The sequence below is a fragment of the Pagrus pagrus genome, assembly GCF_965226575.1.
Source record: "Pagrus pagrus genome assembly, chromosome: 24".
Classification (NCBI taxonomy): Eukaryota; Metazoa; Chordata; class Actinopteri; order Spariformes; family Sparidae; genus Pagrus; species Pagrus pagrus.
Window position 1 is genome coordinate 9,149,129 of NC_140206.1, and position 21,196 is coordinate 9,170,324.

Below are 21,196 nucleotides of genomic sequence, written 5' to 3' on the forward strand. Positions count from 1 at the left end.
TGAGTGCTGTGAGTCACAGCTACTTTTGGTTAGTGACAGAAAACATCAGCTGTCTGACTGAATGAAAATGTATTAGCATAACAGAAATGAATTACAGAGTTATGGACATTGCAACGTTTAAGTCCAGGCACTTGGGCCCTAAAAGCCCCCAGGGTCTATATTTAATCAAATTAAAATAACATTTAATTAAATTGTCACAAGCTAATTGAAACAACAGCTAACCCAAGGCCAGGCAGTATTCCAGGATAGGAGAGTTGGCTTGCCTCTAAGGAAAATATAATTAAGACACTATGCGTTTTCTATTGGGCGCTGTGTACTGTAGCCTACTTGACAGATTGTGTATAGAGCATGGCTCACCAACCCATCGACTGTGATGAACATGATCTTAAATGTTGATTGATTTACTGGATTAAGTCACTCCTAATTCAAAGCAATCAACTGTATGCAATCACGTGTGCCCTAATCTATAGCGTGCGTTGGGACAGTCGCCAGAACAAAATGTTGGTATTGTAGGTTTCTGAAGTACAATGTCAATACAGTGTCATATCACATTCACATTACATGGACATTAGCTGACTTTCAGGACTAGTAGGTGATTGTGGTGGTGTGACAGCTAGCCAAGAGGGCTGCTAAGCGTGAACCAACTGGATAATTTAAAAAAGACTTCAGGACATTTTCCATCTGTGTTTGTGTTGACAGAGCAAGGTAAGCAACAACATGATCGTTTCCTAAACCTAACCACGTAGTTTAGAGCCTAAACTTTAAAAAGTAGTTTTAGTTCCTGAACCAAACCAAGTAGTTTAGAGCCTAAACCAAACCAAGTAGTTTAGAGCCTAAACCTAACCAAGCAGTTTAGAGCCTAAACCAAACCAAGCAGTTTAGAGCCTAAACCTAACAAAGCAGTTTAGAGCCTAAACCAAACCAAGCAGTTTAGAGCCTAAACCTAACAAAGCAGTTTAGAGCCTAAACCAAACCAAGTAGTTTAGAGCCTAAACCAAACCAAGCAGTTTAGAGCCTAAACCAAACCAAGCAGTTTAGAGCCTAAACCAAACCAAGCAGTTTAGAGCCTAAACCTAACCAAACTGTGACAGCACAACCAAGGTCCTGTACGACAATATTATGCTGCAGCGGTCAGTTTTTGGGAACGTGGATACGTCATTTTGGGAGTCACTGGCAATCAACCTATCCAGTTTTATGTGTTGTACACAAGGATGATATGGAAACTTGAAGTCCACATACAGTGAGAATAGACTTTTCAATGAAGGAGGAGACATTTTGTTTTAGGAGTTAAACTTTTGATTCAAACAATATTTGCATTTTCAGAGATTGTGGATTTTTAATGTTGGAGAAGAGGTAGATGATGTATTTTTAAAGAAACACTAGTCATTTTAACATTTTGATGGGAGCACAAACAAAAACATTTCTTTCTTGCACATCTTGTTTTCCTCTTTTGGCAGCTTGACCTCAGTCTTTTGAAAAACTTGACTAGCTTGAGGTCGTTCAATCTCCTGCAAAAACATCAGCACACTCATATTGTTTTGAGAAAACCTTGTTTCCGGACAGGAACACAGACGTGTATATGTAAGCGTAGACTGGAGGCAAGCTAAATGTATTCTTCCAACAAAAAATATTGAAACAAGAGGTGGTTATTTTCTGCACCCCAGCTTTCATCTACCTCTGGGACGTATGAACAAGCAGGCAAATGGGATGGAGGGCTGTTTATCTAATACTACAGAACCTTTACAGAACAGCTTTCTAACCATAAAAAAACAAAGAAAACAAATAAGACAGCTTTAAAGTTCCTTCTGACAAGATGTAAACTAAGATGATCTACAGAGGTGAGCTGCACTGCAGAATGCTATCAGCAATTTCACAGGCAGGAAGCTGTGAAACGTATCTATTTAATTCATATCTCTGAGCGTTTCGCAGTCTCTCTCTGTGAGCTACAAGTGCAGACAGACTCACACTCTGCACTGAGCAAAACACACACATACACAGTGATTTTACAGTCAAGGATATTGCTAATTGTTGTCTCCAGGCACATTTTTACATGACTTTAAGCAGCAACATTTATCATGGTGTTTTGTGTGTGTCCTTTAGATCACAGTTCAACAGATTTCAGACGCTCTCATCGCCTCCAAATGCATATTTTCCAGATTAGGTGACTCATGGCTAAATCACAAGATTTCACACATCGTTTCTTGCTTTTGTTGTGCAACTAAAAAGAACATGTCATCCACAATATAAAACCTTAAAATCTTACCTTGAGGTGGTTGGATTCTCTTCATTTCTGAGACAATTAGAACAAAAAGAAGGTGAAACTAAAGAAGTGAAGCTAATTGATTTGTGCCACCGAGGAAGAAAAAAAAACTGCTTCCAAGGGAAGATAGATAATTCTGTGCATGACCATCCAACACAAACACCTCAAGGTGAAATAAACAATAAGAATATATTTACATTATCATATATATTGTCCTCGCACAAAAGCAAGAAGAGGTCTAATATAGGATTGGTAAATTACCATGAGACAATATCCCTGGAGGGTACGTTTTGTGTAGACTTTGCTTATCTTATAAATACAAAAAAAGAAGAGGAGGAGAAACTAGAATTAAACCAGTAAGGTATCAGTGAGTCGCTGTTGATCTGTGCTTAACAGTGTGAATAACAACCTCACTGGACAGATAATGTTTCATAAGTGGTAATCTCTACATGGGCTTCCATGTGGGATTCCACTTAGTCACAGAGGCGATCATAAAAATGTCTTTCAGTCGCAGTTATTTCCACAAGTTGTTTTTTGGGCTCTCCACTTAAAAGACAAAGATTGTTCAATTACAGCAGCTTTGAAATTTGCTGTCAGGGATGCCTTATCACAGTCCCGAGGAGATGGTAATAGCGCTAAATGAAATGTTAATGCAATTTAATGTAATGTAAGTCTTCCTTAGGGGAACAAGAATGGCTATGCCAAATTTTGTGCCAATTAATTCAGTAATTGTTGGGATATTTAAGTCTGTACCAAAGTGGTGAACCAACAGACCTACAGACCAATATTGTTATTGTTTGAGCTATGCCATTATCAAGGATAAAAATGTGAGTTAAAATAAAGGACAACCATCTGCGCACTGTTTCAGGGCGGCAGCTGAATCATGGTTTCTGAGCTCATGTTGTGTGAAAACAAAGCAAAATCTGATGGCGGTGTTGGTCTGCCAAACTCAAACCATTACATGCAGTACAACTTCAATTAGCATTTAGATTCAAAGTTGCCACAAATTCCTGTTTGCCACCTTTGAGGTGATGCTGGTCGTGGGCTGAAGTGTAGACATGGATCAGCAGAGCAAATGATGATGTGAACTTCAGACACACGGTTGACTTTAAGGGCCTGCATTGTTCAGCACAGGTAAGCTGACCAACAGAACGTGTATTTATGTAAAGTCGGAGCTAATCTGAGGACCGAGGGCGATATGATTCTGACTGACATCTCAACATGTGTTTTATATGCTGTACGATCATAATATAAGCAGGAATGGGGCAGCGGCATGGAAAGTGAACACTGTTCAGATAAGCTGAAAAACACCAGAATGTCAGTGTAGTTTACTTTGATTTCACCCTGGTGGCTCATACCTCCGTCGGACCGCACCTCCCCCCTCCAGTGCACCATCACCTGGATCAGTGTGTGTCTGTGTGTGTGTGTGCTTCAGGAGAATTTTGTGTGGACACATTTCTATTGAGCGGGTGGCTTCATATACAGAAAGCAATATCTTCTTCACCAAATTTCCTGTATGTTTTTCTCTTAGACTTGTGCAATACTGTGAAATATTGCAGAGGGGAGAAATGTATATTGCCTTGTACTCTCTTGTAATCCATCCAGTCAGGCTGTAGTGGTCAGGAGTGCAGGTTTTTCCCCAATATGTGAGAATTGATTTGAGAAGTAAAATATTTAGTCCTAGATTAGTAGATTAGATCAGACATCTGTTCCATTATTGTTTAATTGACCTCATTAGGGTTAAAGGGCCCAGATTAAGATCTATTTCATTGACACTTTTGCCTTTGCTGATGTTTGAAACATTTTGTTTTTTTCGCTGATTGAATGCTTGTTTGGCTAAATAAAGCTTTAACTATCCCTGCCTTTGCCGTTTGGTGCCTCACAGTGTGTATTCCACTCAAATGTTTACATGCACATTTTCACATTTTGCACATCAATGAAAAGTGAGTGGAAACATCACATAGAAATCATGTCATGCATGAAGATTATGAAAAAAGCATCAGATCTGTGTGGAGTGATGAGGAGACGGTAACCTGCCTCAGATAAATGCAGAAAACAAACAGAAGCATAGTTTTTCCATCATGTTTTCTCCATTGTCTGAGCGTTTAAGTACATCATCTTGCTGCACCCTCCTCCTTTGCAATGGTTGAACTGAGGAATTAACTCCGCTAACTGTTTATCTTGATGCACCAGCAGAGCTTCAAAATATTCCACATCTGAGTAGTGCAGGAAAATTGGATATTTGTTTAAAATTTGTGCCGCGTTTAAATCAATCCTTGGCTCATGATTGATCATGTTTCAGGTTCAAACACCGTTAAATTTACACACATTGAGTGTTTCCTGATAAAATTATTATTTAAGACACAAAAGTGATAAAAGCAAATTCAATTCAAAGAGCTTTCATCTGCGGCGGGACGATTAAATAGTAGAAAACACACACCCGTACAAACACGCAGGAGAAAATCACACAATAAATAGTAAGAAGGCTTTAAAAAAAAAGTATGAAGTACTTGTTAACAGATGTCCTTGCATAAACTTGCTTCTTGATTCAATCTGAATGTCTTATCAATTGTAAATGGAGCAAAACTAGAGGAAAGAAATTGTTAAAGATACAATATATTCGAGACCTTGAAAACTGGGTTTAGTCGAAGTTCTATGACAGAAAAAAAATGGCTCTTCTACTTTGTTAGGACTGCGTGGGTGTAGTTTTATTCAATCTGACTGACTGCTGGCAGCATAGACGCACAAGCTACCAACTGTTGTCTCATTTTGATTCAAAGATAAGCTATCGTATGATTGGTGCATATACATTTGTGACATCGCCTTCTTCCAAATGAGCCCCGCCCACCTCGAAGCGGCAATAACGTGCACTAAAGTGAAGAAAAACAATTTTGTTTGTCTTTATCAGAAACGTTTATGTTCATGTAGGACTCCATCACTAAGAGTTAGAAGTTGTTTAAGAAAAAAAAGTTTTCGGGACCTTTAAGTTCTCAAATGGGTTGTATCCTCCTGTGATATATGCAGGCAAGCTGTTGTCTTTTCTTTTTGCAGACAATGTGTTGAATTTAATCAGCTAGGCTCCACTTCAGACCGACAAAGGAAAAGGCACTGCCGGTGACAGAACCAAATCAACAACTCAATAAACCTAACTATTGTGTGTGCAGTTTTCATAAGTTAAAGTTACTTCTGCGTCAATCACAGGAACAACTCAGAAACAAAGCTGCACACAGGTGCATGGTTTCACATTTTATTTTGCAGTAAATGCTGTGATTTTCCACAGCGGTTTGCCAAAAGCCAATCAGAAACACAGCTGGCGGTGAACCAGCTTTAAAGCAGGCACAAATAAGTTGGTCAATCAGCCGATCAGAAACCCCTCGAAAAAAAGCACACTCACCTTTCCGGACGCCGTGCAGCAAGCTGGGCATTCTGTAAAAACCTCAACAGTGACCTTTAAATCTACAGCACCTCGCAAGTTATGAACCTCTCAGCAGGCAGAACAAGCAGCCCACTCAGCCTCGCTTCACTCACGCTGCTCCACGAGCAGGTCGAGATTAGTTTTGACTTGGGAAAGGATCACTCAGCTGCTGTAACTGTGTGACAGCTCCGAATTTTCACAGCTTAATTCGATCCTGGTTAGGAGAAATTCCTCAGCAGTCAGAAAGGCCAGCAGAGAGAAACTCACTGAATGTTATTGCATTACAGTAAATGCTGTGCAAAGTTGATGGTTTATTGAATTTCCTGGATGGAGTGGGATTATTTTAATACAGTATTTGTTATAATGCACACCCAACGATCTCCGGTTGTCAGTATTAGCAGAGACTCTAGTCTAAAACCATCAATATATATTTTTACAGTCAAGTTTGTGGCGATTAAACAGATGTGTGTTAATCAGTGAGCTTTTAGAGGTGCTGGTAAATTGATTTTCTTACATTTGAACACAGCCAGGCTAGCTGTTTTTTTAGCCTTCATGCTAAGCTAAACTAAGATGGCTTCATATTATAGAAAGAAAAACCATACAGCTCATTTTTCAGGCACATGTTCATCACACGAGAAGAGGAGCCTCGGCAAGGAGCTAACATGACAACTAGCATTTCCTTGACGTTAGCATTGTACCTTGCTTGATGTCAGATACAGTTGGTGGGGTTAGTTTGTAAAATACTAAGCGTCTTATACTTAGTTAGCAATGGATGCTACTTAAAGTGTATTCACTATACAGCAGCAGCAACAGAGTTGGCTAAACCAAGCTAGCCTTGACAAGGTGCTAACATTACAACCGGTGTGCACTTGAGGTTAGCCTTACTTTACAGCTCATCTGTGGACGTCAGCTACAGTTGTTGGGGTCAGCGTGGGGATGTTTGATGGACCTAGCAACTCAAATCTGACGTTGAGGATCAAAATAGGACCTCTTGCTAACAACGAGGTGTCACAGGTTTATTAACCCCTGGGATAATCCCGTTACTCTGAAACGCTTTCATGGGTTCCCTCACAAAAGACGGACGCTGGCCTTTATTATGACGATGGGCTTGAAATGATAAAGGCGTAAATGAAACCAAAACAAAACACTCCATCTTGCCACAAACACATATTCATGTAGCTCATTACCCTGCGCATAAATTCATTTCACCCCTTCCGACATCTGCGTCTGAGTTACTTTCATCAGATTCACAGTGTTTATTGAACTAACTTCTCTCGAGCTATTCAAGTTTAATGTTACCAAACTCCTCAGATGTAGTGGGGGTTTTTTTCTCACTTTATTGAGTGGATAAGAAGTTGAAACACCTCCAACTGTCTAGAGACTTTACTGTTAGATCTTGCCGGATTTTTCTTTCTTGTGAACTTAACAGTAGCTTAGCAAAACTGGCCTTGACTTCACTGGGTTTTTACCTCTTAAAAGGCCCAAAACTTAACACAGATGATGTCAAACGACAGCAGTGCAGTGCAGACACATCGCTGAATGTAGATACTGATCCGTTAAACTTGTATCATAAGCATAACAAGGAATCCAGCACTGTTCAAAGAGGAAAATTATGCTCTCCATCCCTTTTCAAGGTTTTAACCACGCTTCTAATCCTCTCATCTCATCTCACCTCCCCTCTCCTTTTCATTTTTGTTTCACAGGCTCATTGTCGTCGCCTGCTCTCTCTTCCCTCCTCTCCTATCAGAGTTATTCTGCTGTTTTTGTGGACCTGAGCAAACAGTGACAGCCAGTGTGTGAAATTAACACTGGGCACTGGACGAATGCTGCCCTCCCCTCTGTTTATTTCATCTATTTTCCACCATTTCTGGCTGTCTGAGGTGGACTCACTTGTCCATTCTGAACTTAAAGGTCGAAAAAAAAAAAGTCCATGCATTCTTCTTCCCTTCAAAAAACCTGGAGCCTACATTACCCACAATGCAACTTAGCCACAAAAGGCTTTACAACCATTGAAATCACATATTGCTGGATTCGAAATGTCATTGGCTACGCGATGCTTCAGTCATCAGGAGGATGGCATGTAAGTGGCTCAGGAGAGAGGGAATGGAACAGAGAGCCTCTCTATGCAATCACTCGTTGGCTGTTGTAGGCTTTAGTGTGGGCATAGAAGCACATAACTGGTCCAGTATGGAGGGATAATGGCGTTTTGAATTCAATGAAAGTAGTTTATACATTTTCTTAACCTGATCCTCTAAACTACCTGCCCTCAAACAGGTTAACAGAAACCCTGCAGGTTACTGGAAGGCATTCTGGGAAATGTAGGAAACACCTAACTAAAATATAAGAAGATACAGCAGGTTGATTAAAATACAAGAGCCAGAAAAGTTCATTACAGCTGACATATTGCGGTACCTCCACACTGGAATGGAATCAGCTGTTGATCCTTGTGAATAAAGTACCAGCTGCGGTTGGTAAACAAGAAAAAAACAGCTCAGCTTCCTGCCCTGGTGACAGATCCTCATATATTCCTGAAGTGCCTCTTTTTATGGTTTGCTGAGTAGCAAATCACACTAAAATCAGACACGACGCCGCTTCACTGCCAGGCATCTCCCCGGCTTTATTCTCCATATTTCTCACGCCTGCCGTCACCGCGTCGTCCATCTCCTGCCATGACTCGTTTGCTCTCGCCGCCGGTCCCTGTCTGAACTTTTGTTTTCCTCTCACTCATTCTCTATTGCGCCTCTCATTCATCCTTTGTATCCTTGTCTCCTTCTCTCGCCATCTCCTCTCTCCGTTCATTTTTATTATACCATCTCCCATCTGCTTTCTCCCTACTCTCCTGAGGCCTGCGTATATATGTGTAAATGTGTGTATGTGTGAATGTGGGACGGACTCATCTATCTTGGATGGGGTGCTCATTATGCTCCGGTGAGTCTGGATGGATGAGGGGATCTCTCTCTTCCTCTGCTGCCTATCTCTATCTCTATCTCTCTCCTTCTACCTACCGCCTCACCACAAATCTCCAAATGTTGTCCCTCCTTCGTCACTCTCTTAGTCATGGTTAGAGAGGATTGGGCACGCTGGCTGGACAGGAGAGGAGAGGAGAGAAGGGGAACACAGGAGGGGAGAGGAAGAAAAACTAGAAGAAGGGATGGAAAATAGCATATATTAAATGGCAAGAAAGGGAAGAGAGGATGGGACAGGAAGGGAGGAGGGGAGGAGATAAGTGGAGCATAGAGAGGGGAGCAGGAAAAAGGAAAGGAATAGGAAGAAGGCAAAGGGAAGGATGGGTGAGGAATACAGGAAACATTGAAGGAGAGGAGAGGGGGAGGGAGGGAGGGAAAATACATGAGTGAAAAAGAAACAGAAAGAAATGAGAGGAAAGTAAAGAAAGAAAAGGTAATGCAAGGTAACATAAGTGAAGGAAAGAAGAAGAACTAAAGAAAAGGAAAAGGGAAGTGCGAAAAGGATCTAAGAGGAGGAAGCAGGAGGAGGAAGGAAGAGAGGGAAGATGGGGATATGAGAGGAGAAGAAGTCTAGAGAAAGAAAGAAGAGAAGAGAAGAGACGATCTCTCTCTCCGTCCCGTCTGTCCTGCTCCTGGCTTTAATCAGCCGGCTGAGATCAGACTCTGTTTCAACAGCTTTACTCACACAAATGAGTACCAACATATACACATACTGTATGCACGCACACACACACGCACACACACACATACACATTCACCTAAGTCTCCGTCACCATGGCAACGGCACACCTCTAGCACCCTGGTAATCAACTTTGAAAATGGGAAAAGAAGTGATGTGATGGCACGCACAAACAAACACACACACACACACACACACCATAAAATAAACACACACACGTAAACACAGGAATGTAATTAGAATTAAATTCAAAACAAGTGATTCACTCCCAATGGGGCGGCGAATAACTGAATTACAGGACAGCAAAGTGCACCAGACGACAATCGGCGAGTGCTTTTAAGGAAAATATCTTCCTAAGAGAACCCAAATACAGCATGAAAATCACAATAAGAATGGAAACCTGGAAATCTTCCTGCCGAGAGTGTTTCTTTATCCCGGCTTTACCTTTACAGAGAATAACCTTTGTGTGTGTGTTTGTGTGTCTGTGTGTCTGAATGCCTCCGAAATTGTCCGTGACTCTCAGAGACGAAGAGAAAAAAGCCAGAGATGAAAGGAGGGGGAAGACGCTGCCAGGGTTCTAAAACAACAACAACAACAACAACAAATCCTTTCTTTCTGTTCGTTTTCTTTTGAAAATAAGAGGGAATAGATGGCAACAAAACGGGGGAGGCACTCAGGACACAGAGAAAATATAAGGTTGACAAATAACGAAGAGATAAGTGAGCACATGGCACCAAGCTGGATATCAAACTTTGAAGGTTCTGTACACAAAATGCTCCCTAAATCACATGAATGCTCCAAAAACATGAAATATCAGCATTAACCCATCTGTCTTAAATTATTTGAAATCTCATTGGCTACATCATCTGGAGGCTGGCATATAAGTGGCTCAGAAGTGAGGGGATGGAACAAGGAGTGGCTCTCCTCTTGATGAAATTACTCATTGGCTGTTGCAGGCTACAGGGCGGGCATTAAAACTCCTAACTGGTGAAATGAGGCGTCAATCAATAGTTCAGAGGTTGACAGCCATCTAAGGTATGTCTGTATTGCATATTAATAGAATTTTGCTTTCAAATAGTGAGTTTTTTGACAGATAAGAGCATGAGAAATCATCCGTAATCATAGTTTGTCACTATTTCCTTTCCCCTATCCTAATTAACTGGATATCTTTGGTTTGGGACTGATAGTGGGACATTTGAAGACAGGACTTTGACACCAGACACCTTTCTCGAGTCCACTTCAGCTATGTTTAGGGAAAGATTGTGGTATTGATCATACGTCACAAAAATAATACATTACGTCTTGTACTTCAAGTCACTGTTGACCTTTACAATACTAGACCGAGAACGTGACCTTTCTCTAATGTGCTGTGAATGCTGCTAGTGCCCACATACAACCATCCAAATATTGAATTATGATTTAGCTGCCGTTGAATGGGAAAAGCAGTAATTGTAGGGAAACAAATGTAAGCAACTTTTGAGATATGTTAATTAACAACATTTTCTCATTATGTAAATAGAAAACATAATCCGGACGGCATTGTGCTCCCTCCAAAATGAATTAGCTGTTGCAAATTAGTTTAATTTTTAGGAGACAGGGTTGTGTCTCTTTGTCTCCCCACCTCTGCTGGCACTACCTCCGGCTGAAAACTTGCCTCGACGAAACAAGACGCTAAGAACGAGAGGAAGCGACCGTAGAGTCTAATCTCTAGAAAGAGGAAGAGTTGAACAACGGGAAGGAAACAGGAAGCTGTCTTACCTTAGCCAACTGTGAGTTTACCCATTTTGTGAAAGTCTTCTTCTGAACGTCTTCTCTTTCATCTGCCGGAAGGAAAAAAAACACAGACTGTCAGGAAAAAAGGGATCTGTAGATATCTGTGTGAGCGTATGTGTGTTTGTGCTCAGATGTGGCAATCTGAGAGTACAGGTCATGTCAGATGTATGGCAGCAGTTCAAACAGAACATGAAAAGGGCGCACGCACACTTTGATGAATACCAGCACATACCACACTCCAATCTCTCTGACTGACTGGTTGACAATCCAAACATGTTCGACTGTGTCTCTTCGGATATCAGGCTCACACACACACACACACACACACACGAAAACACAAGTGGTGCTTCCAATGATAAGAGGCTTCTCTAATCTTGCTCAGGGCTAATTGCATCCTCATCATATCAATCAGCGTTCCACTTCCAGGCCGCCGCCGTCACGCGTCGAACTGCGAGTGAGTCAGCACAGTTCCCACTTGTTGCCCTCGTGGAGCGACCCCCCCTCTCTTCTATTTAAAAATCATTACTGTGAGATGATGACAGTCATTGTGAGGCGGCTTGCCACTTGCTGCTCATCAACACAAAAGCAGATTCGACTGAAAAAAAACCCCATCATTATTTTCGTATTGAGTAGATATGGCGGATCCTGTCTGAAAAAGTGACTCATCGACCCAGAATTTGAGTTCTCTCTTGTGTTTTAATTTTGTCCTGTCAATCATTTAGTGAGAGTAGGTGTCATTTTGTATTCAAAACTCATTATGAATTGAAACCCATTCTTTGAGGTATTTACTGCATCGCATAATTATCTAATAAGGCGTTTAAAAGTTCACGATTTGTACCAGAAACTTTCTATCAAAGAAAAGCAAATCACGCAGAGACTCCATTCTCTAAATAACCTGAGCTGTTAAGCTCACGAGGAAGACAAAACAACCTCAATCTTTAGAAGAACTGAGAAATGTGGCCAGTACCTAATAGAAAAATGGTTGTACTGGGAAATTTACATTATGTTAACGTGTGCAATGTAAATCAAGGTAGGTTATATTCAACCAAACATTATATTAAGTTAAAAGCATCATGTTATACTTGTTATGCATGCTAGCTAATGTTCACAATTAAGAAGTTATTGATTTTGTATGTAAAAACTAGAAATATACTGAATTTTTAGTCTAAAGCAATGTCAGCAGCACTGGGGCTGTAATTAGCATCAGTTTTAGCTAGATGCTAACATCAGCATGCAAATATGCTTACAATGAGAATGCTAATGCACTAGTGTTCAGCAGGTATTGTGTTTACTATGTTCTACTTGAGCCAGAATATTGAATTTAATGATAAATAGTGCATTTATAATTTTAACAAAATATTGATTTTGTATGTTATAACTTGAAGTATACAAGTTTTTCAATATAAAAACCAAGGACTATGTTTACAGTTTACCAGCTAGCTATGCTAGCACCTCTGTGAGGGCAATTAGCAGTGTTTTGCACTAAATGCTAACATCAGTCTGCTCACAATAAGAATGCTAACACGTTGATGTTTAGCAGTTAATGAATGCATGTTCAATATCTTAGTTTAGGCTGTTAGCATGCAAACACTTACTGAGGCTGATGGGAGCTTTGCAAGTATTTAGTCATAAACCCACACATTGTACGAGGAAATGGTAGCACCACAGACACCATTGTTTGGTGAATTGTTGTTGTATTTGTAGATGTATTTCACAATGACTGCTCACAGTAAGAGCACAGTGAAACTACCTTTCCAGTCCTGTTCATCTGAGGTTGAGGACAACTCAGACAGCAACATATTAACATAAATCATCAGTGAAAAAACCTTTCTCTCTCTGAAACATTGATTTTGTGGAAACACAAGATTTCACATGGTCTACTGTCTCCTATCTGAAAGGTCAACAATCTCAGGAAAAAAAGCTTTTACAGACTGACAGACAAACATTTTCCACTTTCGCTGGCTTTCAAAATGACTTCAAAAGCCCAAGGTTGTAGAATTTCTCTATAACACAAGATTGCACTTTTTAGCTCACCACGTTTACTTAACAGCTTTATTTACTGGCTACTTTAAAAAGTACGCCTCTCACTAAAACCAAATATATTTATAATTTGAAATGTTTGCTTTTACATTGATGCATGAGAAATAATAATCTAATGATATAATACACTATATTAGTATAAAAATCACAGGGGACATGAGCACTTTTGCATTACTTTAAGTACATTTCCCGGAGTATTTTCACGGCAGTGTATCAGATTATATGACCATACGGCAGGGGAGCGTTATCCTCCACTGTTCAGGCTGGTTTCCCCTGTAGCAGAGCAGTGTACTGTGGCCTGTGACACGCATTACAATAGAAAATGACGACATGATGACTTATAATAACACCTCTCCCCCGCCTCGCTCATTTGACTGGAAATGGGGTCACTTCCCATTATTACGGATAATAAATTACACTCTCATCCTGAAACAGAACATCAGGTTAAATATTATACCAGCCCAGCTAACAGTACTCTCTCAGCGTGTGTGTGTGTGTGCGCGTGTGTGTGTGTGACTGTTGACACCAGCCAGGCATTGACTAATGGAGCTGATAATGAAACTTCTCCCTTAATTAAAAGGTCCCACGTTGAGCAGTGCACTGTGGTGAGACGCTGGACACAGACACACACATAGGTATACACACACACACACACACACACAAACACACAAGCAAGCAATTTGTAAGCGCACACACACATTCACACATTATAACCGATGTGAGATAATGGCAGACTGAGCGGTGAAGCATGAATGAAATGGGAGCGTGTAGCAAACAATCTCATCTAAAGCAGGTGATCCATATGAGTACAGCGTGTGTGTGTGTGTGTGTGTGTGTGTGTGTGTGTGTGTGTGTGTGTGTGTGTGTGTGTGTGTGTCACTGTATTCCCATGACGCAGAATTCACTTCACTATGCATTAAGCCCTGTAAGAGTGCAATGTTGTTCTGGGTGCACATGTGAATGTATTTTCGGATTGTTTTCAGCAGCAGTGTCTCAGGTTTCCATTCGAATCAAATGCAAATTTTAACCAAATTCCCAGAAAAAAAATCACCAAAATAAAAAGCGATTGAAGTTCCTTCGACTGCTGTTGAATATCAACAAGTTGGTTCAGAGAGATAATCAGCTGGTGAAGATAATTCTTCAGTCAGGTGCGGAGAAAGACGGACCAGAATATGTGATTAGAAGAGCTCCAGAAGACCAGGTGGAAAACAAGCTGGAAATCTAATATCTTTGTTTGTTTCATGTATTATGTGAGGAAGGCTACAGTCTCCTCATCGCTGCACACGCATCTGTTATTTCTGTCTCTTCAGTAGAAGCTTAAGCTGTGTTTGATTAACAATCTTCGTGTACGTGCCTCTTTTTTACACCAAGTCCGTTTCCATTGGACCTTGGGTGTAGGAATTATAAGCATCTGACTTTAATGTATGGATGTCCTGACCCCGCTTCATGATCCATATATGTTCTAGTTGTATTTTTAGAACTGTGTCGGCCTGTCTGTTGGCTGGTCGACTGAAATGTATCAACAACTGCTCCCTGCTTGCCATGAAATGTTGTTCAGACCTGTAATTCCCCTCGGGGTGAACTGTAATAACGTTGGTGATCCTCTCACTGTTCATGTAGTGACACCATCGGGTCAAATTTCCATTTGTCCAATACTTTAATAATCAAATACCTGCAACAAGAATGGTGTTCCTATACTTTGTTTTAAGTGCTAATTAGCTAATATTAGCATGCCAACCAACCTACCAAACAGCCAACCAGACAACCAACCAACCAACCAAACAGCCACCAGCCAACCAAACAGCCAACCAGCCAGCCAGCCATCCAATCTACCAAACAGCCAACCAAACAGCCAACCAGCCAACCAACCAACCAACCAACCAACCAAACAGCCACCAGCCAACCAACCAAACAGCCAACTAACCAACCCACCAAACAGCCACCAACCAACCAACCAACCAAACAGCCAACCAGCCAACCAACCAACCAGCCAACCAACCAACCGACCAACCAACCAAACAGCCAACCAGCCAACCAACCAACCAACCAACCAACCAACCAAGCCACCAAACAGCCACCAACCAACCAACCAAACAGCCAACCAGCCACCAACCAACTAACAGCCAACCAACCAACCCACCAAACAGCCAGAAACTGGATACAACGGCAAAATGTCAGAGATATAGATGTAGAAACGACTGTTATTGATCGTTTGTCGTCACATAATCAACTGAAACTGCTGGCTGAATCTTAATTACTATGACGCTCGGCATGCCGCTTGCTCAGGAGGCTGTTTGGTTTTAACAGAGCACAATCTTATGTTTCTGACAGCAGGCATCTTGATCGTGTGGATCAGTGTGGGACGTCCTTACTTTGCTTTTCATTTCAGGGTGTGGATCATCTTTTTTCATTACAGCTTTACTTCTACGCGACTCGAGGACTACGTGACTCGGATGACATTACCATATCAAGATTGAACTGAGAATAAAGTGTCCCTGTAAACATGTCATCATCTCCTTTGACTAAAAATGCTGTTGTGTATATGTGTTTCCCTGCAGCATGTGTATTCTTTTACTGTATACGAACACGTCTGAGGCTGTGTGCACATTTGCATAGATGTGTGTGTGCTGTCAGGCGTAATGAGTGAGTGTGTGAGAATTAGCGGGGAGGGCAGGAAGCAGTCAAAGACTGAGGCGCGATCAATAGTCCATTTAAACTGCTGTTCTGCTACTGAAACCTGCGGCAGCCTCACGCACACACACACACGCGCACACACACGACTCCCACACACACACACAGAAAGTTATGCATGGACACACACAGATATACTCGTGGTGTACGCACACAGCCACATGCATCTCATTAAAGAGACTCCAGCAGTAATAGCTTAATCTTACTTCGAGAGAGGCGTTGGGGAGAAGAGAAAGAGAGGAAATCAAGTGGAGAGGAGGTAAAGAGAGGGAGCGAAGGAAATGAAGAGAAAGGAGAACAGGCCTGAGAGGAAAAGGGAAGAGCGACTACAGGAAGAAATGAATCGCGAGAGAAAGAGAGCTGATAGCGAGAGAGAGAAGAAAGTGAAGACAGATGGAGATAGATAAAGAAGAAGATGGTTTTCGACGGACAGAAAGCTGGAGGAGACGGAGTGAAAGACGAAGAAGAATATGGAGGATTAGTCTGAAACAGGTTTCTATGACCGGAGGCAGAGCGACAGAAAATATCTCTGTGACAGCTGAGAATCATTTTCCCAAACAGGAAAACAGCCTTGAAATGGGCAATTTGTAGTTTTGGGGAATTCATTTTATCCAGAAGAGAAAAACCTTCATTCGCTGTTTTCTTTATGTCCAAACAAACTGAATAAACAAACTCTCTTCATTTCCACGACTGAATACACTGAATAAACAAACTGACCTTAGAGGACAACACAATTTCATACCATTTTGCTATTTATGTGGCGGACCCTGCCACCTTTCTTGCTTCAAACAGTGCTCTGGGGACCTTATTTTCCTCTGAGAACAGCTTGTTTATTCACTTATGGAAAAATAAATATTTATGAGTTTGTATTATCACCTCATTTATATCGCAAATATTAAAATCCTGAGTTTGAATTTCTTCTCCAAAACTTCATCGTGAACTCGTCTTTGTATCATATCTTCTGATAACAAACCGTCCAGTAATATCAGCTGTTTTCTGAGATGAAAGCGTCTTCCTGGCGACTAAATCAGTCTCACTGTTTGTGCTGCGCCGCACACAAAAAAACAAACCAGCCCGTAAATAAAAGCCCGCAGCGCGTTTACTACCGCGCTCAGAATCAATCCTCCGCCTCATCAAAAGACGGCTTCTCAAATTGTGCTCCCGCGTATCGGAGAGAATCAGCCGAGTTCATGTAGAGCAGCACAGCTCAGCCTTTCATGTCTGTGTCGCAAAATGATCACTTCAAGCGCACTGTAATGACTCCAACGCTCTGTAAGTGGTTTCAATAAGAGTACGACCTCCTTAGAGACTAGCTGGGAAGATGACACGTGTAATAATATATAATGAGAGGGGAAAAACAAAGGAGATACTGGAACTAAAGCTGACTACATAAAGACTGCATGTGTGAGAAGAAGTTTTTAGAGGGAATTCAGACCTGGTGTAAAACACTTCCCCACTCTGTATGCAAATAAATACATACTGTACATCACCGAGACAAACGGACACAATGTTTTTGACGCAAAAAAAGAAAGAACTTAATGTGTAACATATGCCGAATTAACAGAGAAGCGCAAATAGTTAAGAATTCGTTGTAGACAGCGTTTCACAAAGTTTATTAAGTTCCTACCGACTAAGAATTCACAAAACGTAGCTATTTTTGAAGGGAGTCTGGGGACACGTAAACAGAAAGGCTAGTAGACAGTTTTTACTAGGAAAGAAACATCTAAATATATTATATTTGATGAATTTACGAGATGGCATGAGTGCAAAACAGCTAGGGCAAATCCTGAATCAAAGTTTTCTAAAGTTTCTTCGACCTCAGCAACTCTTAAAATCACAGCATTTTTAAAGGGAGTCTGGGGATTCTCTGGTGACTAGTTTGACGGTTAGTTGAAGCAGGCAGTGTGTTCACGAACATCCGTCGCTAACATCAGCAGGATGAGAAAGCCCAAACTTGTAGTTTGCATTCGAGTGAATCTCATAAAAATCAGACAGTGTGTTATTGCGGCTTCTTCTTTTTCTTGTTTGGAGGATGTCATTTGAGTAGGTGGTCCTTCAGTGTGGCCCTGGACATGATGACTCCTCTGGTTCCACTGCATTGAGTTTTATACTTTTAGAAAACCTTTTATATTGTCCATTGTGAGTCTGGAAATGTTGAACAGCGAAGCTAAATTGGTGCAACTTTTCTTCAAGATTGATTCACAAAGCTAAAACAGCTCTGAGCTCTGTGACAAGTGTTAAAAAAAAAACACTTCAGCGAGTTATGTGCCTCACTATATCAACTTTTGGGAAAAACTATAACAGTGGTCAAGTTTTAGAGGCATATTTTGATGGCAAGTGAGTTAAAAAAGGATCCAATCAGCTCACTGACTAATCGAAACCATTAGTTTCGATTAGTCAGTGAGTGTTTTCAGACACCGTCTATGTCGACATGTCTGCAAGTGTTTATTAAATGACCTCCAACTGCAATAAATTCACATTGAATAAAGATGATTTCATGGCCCTCGCTGGATTATGGGGTAAAATTGGTGCAAATTAAAGGATGTAAATGTGGTCAGCAGCTTGCAGATGGTGTTTGATGTCAGAGTTGACGTGTTTGTTTCATGCATTCATTTTGTGACACAAATTAACATCGATCTGATCTAAGCTGGATGTTTTCCTGATGTGCATTGATTAATAATTAATTTCATATCCCTTGACACACACCGGTAACTTGTCATCCAAACCATTAGACAAAGTAGGTTCATTTAGAGTTTGACAACTGTTTTTGACACTTTCCTGCTTTTTTTGGTCTTACAACACAGTAAAGTTGATATATTTTGGGTTTTGCGACTGTTGGTTGAAAGATATAAGACATTTCTAGATGTTACACTCCGATTTAGAAAATTGTGATGGCCATTTTTCACTATTTTCTCAGACACACCAACGAAACTCTTAATAGCATCATTTTGGAGTATTTGTAGTAGTAAGATAGATAAGATGCTATGGTCCCAGGTGGTATCTTAGTGTAAAGAGGCAGTGCTGAAGTAAATGCGAGCAGGACTGTAAGCTGCTGGCTGACTGATGGTGAGTACCTGGGACAGCTCCAGGATCAGCACTGTGGACAGCGCCTGTGGCAGCCAGAGGAGGAACAGTAAATAGAGCTGATCTGTCAGAGACTGTAGCAGCACATCTGAGGGTGTAAAGCTCAGAGAAACAGACAAGCCGGCTTTCATCAGCCTTCATGTCAACTGTTTTTCACTACCGTGTGGTCTTCAGTCAATTGCAATCACTAATTAAGTAAAACAATCAGAAATAATAGAACATTCCTACAAACTGCACCTTTAAAGATTTTGTTACGATTGCTTTAATGGTCTTTCCTAAAGACAAGACCTCAATCAGCAGAAGAATGATGGTCAACAATAGTCTAGTCGCGATCCAAATTGTTTTCAGCTTCATCTTAACATTTTCTCAAATGTGATGTTTTCCTGCTTTTCTCCTTTCATATCATTATAAAGTGAATATATGTGGTTTTTTTCACGTGTTGGTAGCAACATCTGAAGGCTTCATTGTCACAGTTTGGGGTTTTTAGATCAGTTATTCCCATTTGATTTTGTGGGCTCTCTTTTATTTTTCACTTCCTGTCTTTGTCTGTTTCCCCGCCCTTTTTCCTGCTCACCTGTGGTCCCCTGCTCCTCCCCAGCCTGATTTTCTCGACACCCGCCCTGCATCGACCTCACCAGCCCTGCCCTGTTAGCTCAGTCTTTGTCGAGTCGTATGTGGTGTTTGCCTGTTCCAGGCTGTTGTGTAGGATTTATGTTCACCTATCGATCGGTGTCCGTGTCCTGCGTTTGGGTCCACCTTTTCTGCTCTCAGCGTGACAGTCGTGATGGATCTTTTGCGATTCATCTTTCATAACTGGCAAACCAAGCCTCCTCGTCCTTTTTGAACATCTTTGCTCCGACTTACTGTTTGTTTTTAGGCCCAAACTTCAATTGAGTTTTTGTCTGAAAAGCTTCACATGCTCTCGCCCAGAGTAGCTACACACCACAAAACTTTTAATCTTGAGATTGCCCCACAGGCCTCCATCCATCCTAACTTTCTGGTTATGAGTCTTCCTCTGTAGCTGCCTTAAGATAATAGAATATTCATGACAGCACAAGATGAGCTGGATTCATTTTCCCCATTTCTCTTGATCAGTCTACCTTCAGTAATGCAAGCATCAGGTCTGTATTTTGCAGGAAGATTCTTTAATTTAAAGACGCAAATTACTCATGCAATGGGAGGTTTTTATCAAAAGACTTCTCCCGGGCGTCATACTTTTCAGAACAAAACTCTTCAATTGATCTCCAAATATACTGTTCTGCGTTCCCCTGGGAAAAACGTTTGAACACCTCCTGCTGAGAAGGAAGCAGCGCTGGCAACAGAACTAGCAGTTAAACTAGACAGCTACAGCAGGAGACAGTCATCCAGAGCTGCGGCACACGTAACGTCCGCCAAACCGCGCACGCACTCGACAAACAACGAGAAGTAATGAAAGGAAAGGGAAAGGAACAGGAGTGTCTACCCACAAACCGAGCGGCTGCATCAAAGCAGCTGTCCGGCTAATGGAGTCTGATGAAACTAGGTGGGAGGGGGGAGCTGGATCCAACACGGGGCGTGCTTTCAACCCATCAGATTCTCAGCTAATGATGGCGCGAGAAACTGGGAGGCTGTTTTGATCCGTCGTGGGAGCCAGCTGGAGCCTGTCAGCAGTGCGTAGTGAAACTACAGAGGATCTGGAAACGATTGGAGAAACAAAGCCCGGGAGGAGAGAAATCGGAGGTCTAACCTCCACTAAGTGTGGAGCTGATAGTCATGAAATAAGGATGCAGATTCTGACTCACTCTAAAGAACTGGGTGATTTACAAAGGGTGAGTAGAGTGGCCAAAAACTGCACCGTTTAGCATAACACGTACATAAAACTACTCAACTACACTAGTTAGGGTACGTATTTATATCTATCATCTAATATCATCACGATAAAGCTGAAAACAAATTGAAAAATTACATTATTATCACTTAGAAAACAAAAATGTCATTTTCCACTGCTTTTGCTGCAGTGAAATATCAATATGTATATATAACGACATGCATGTGTTCAGGGTACAAAAGCACGTGAGATACAGATGTATTCAAACAACATCACTGGCCATTACCAGGCACAGGCTGTGAGGAAGAACAGAGACGACACCTAAAGACCGCACACAACGTCCTCCCTGTTCATTGTCGCCGGAGAAGAAGTTAAAAACAAATAGAGTGATTAAAGTTTTAGCACCTCAGCAACACGGGAAGCGTTTTTGTCTTCTTTAATGGCTCTTGCTTTCAAAGTAGAAAAGGACAAAGGGAGCACT

The 21,196-nt window shown here is 41.3% G+C and overlaps 1 protein-coding gene across 2 annotated transcripts in view; it reads right to left on the reverse strand.

Annotated features, from left to right (window-relative positions):
- The window catches only part of dmd (dystrophin), a 279,023-nt gene that overhangs the window by 182,146 nt on the left and 75,681 nt on the right, over positions 1-21,196 (reverse strand). For both annotated transcript variants that reach the window (XM_084346660.1, XM_084346659.1), the window contains exon 2: positions 11,079-11,140. In XM_084346660.1, the coding sequence (XP_084202786.1) occupies positions 11,079-11,140 (62 nt within the window). The remainder of the gene's footprint in view (positions 1-11,078; positions 11,141-21,196) is intronic.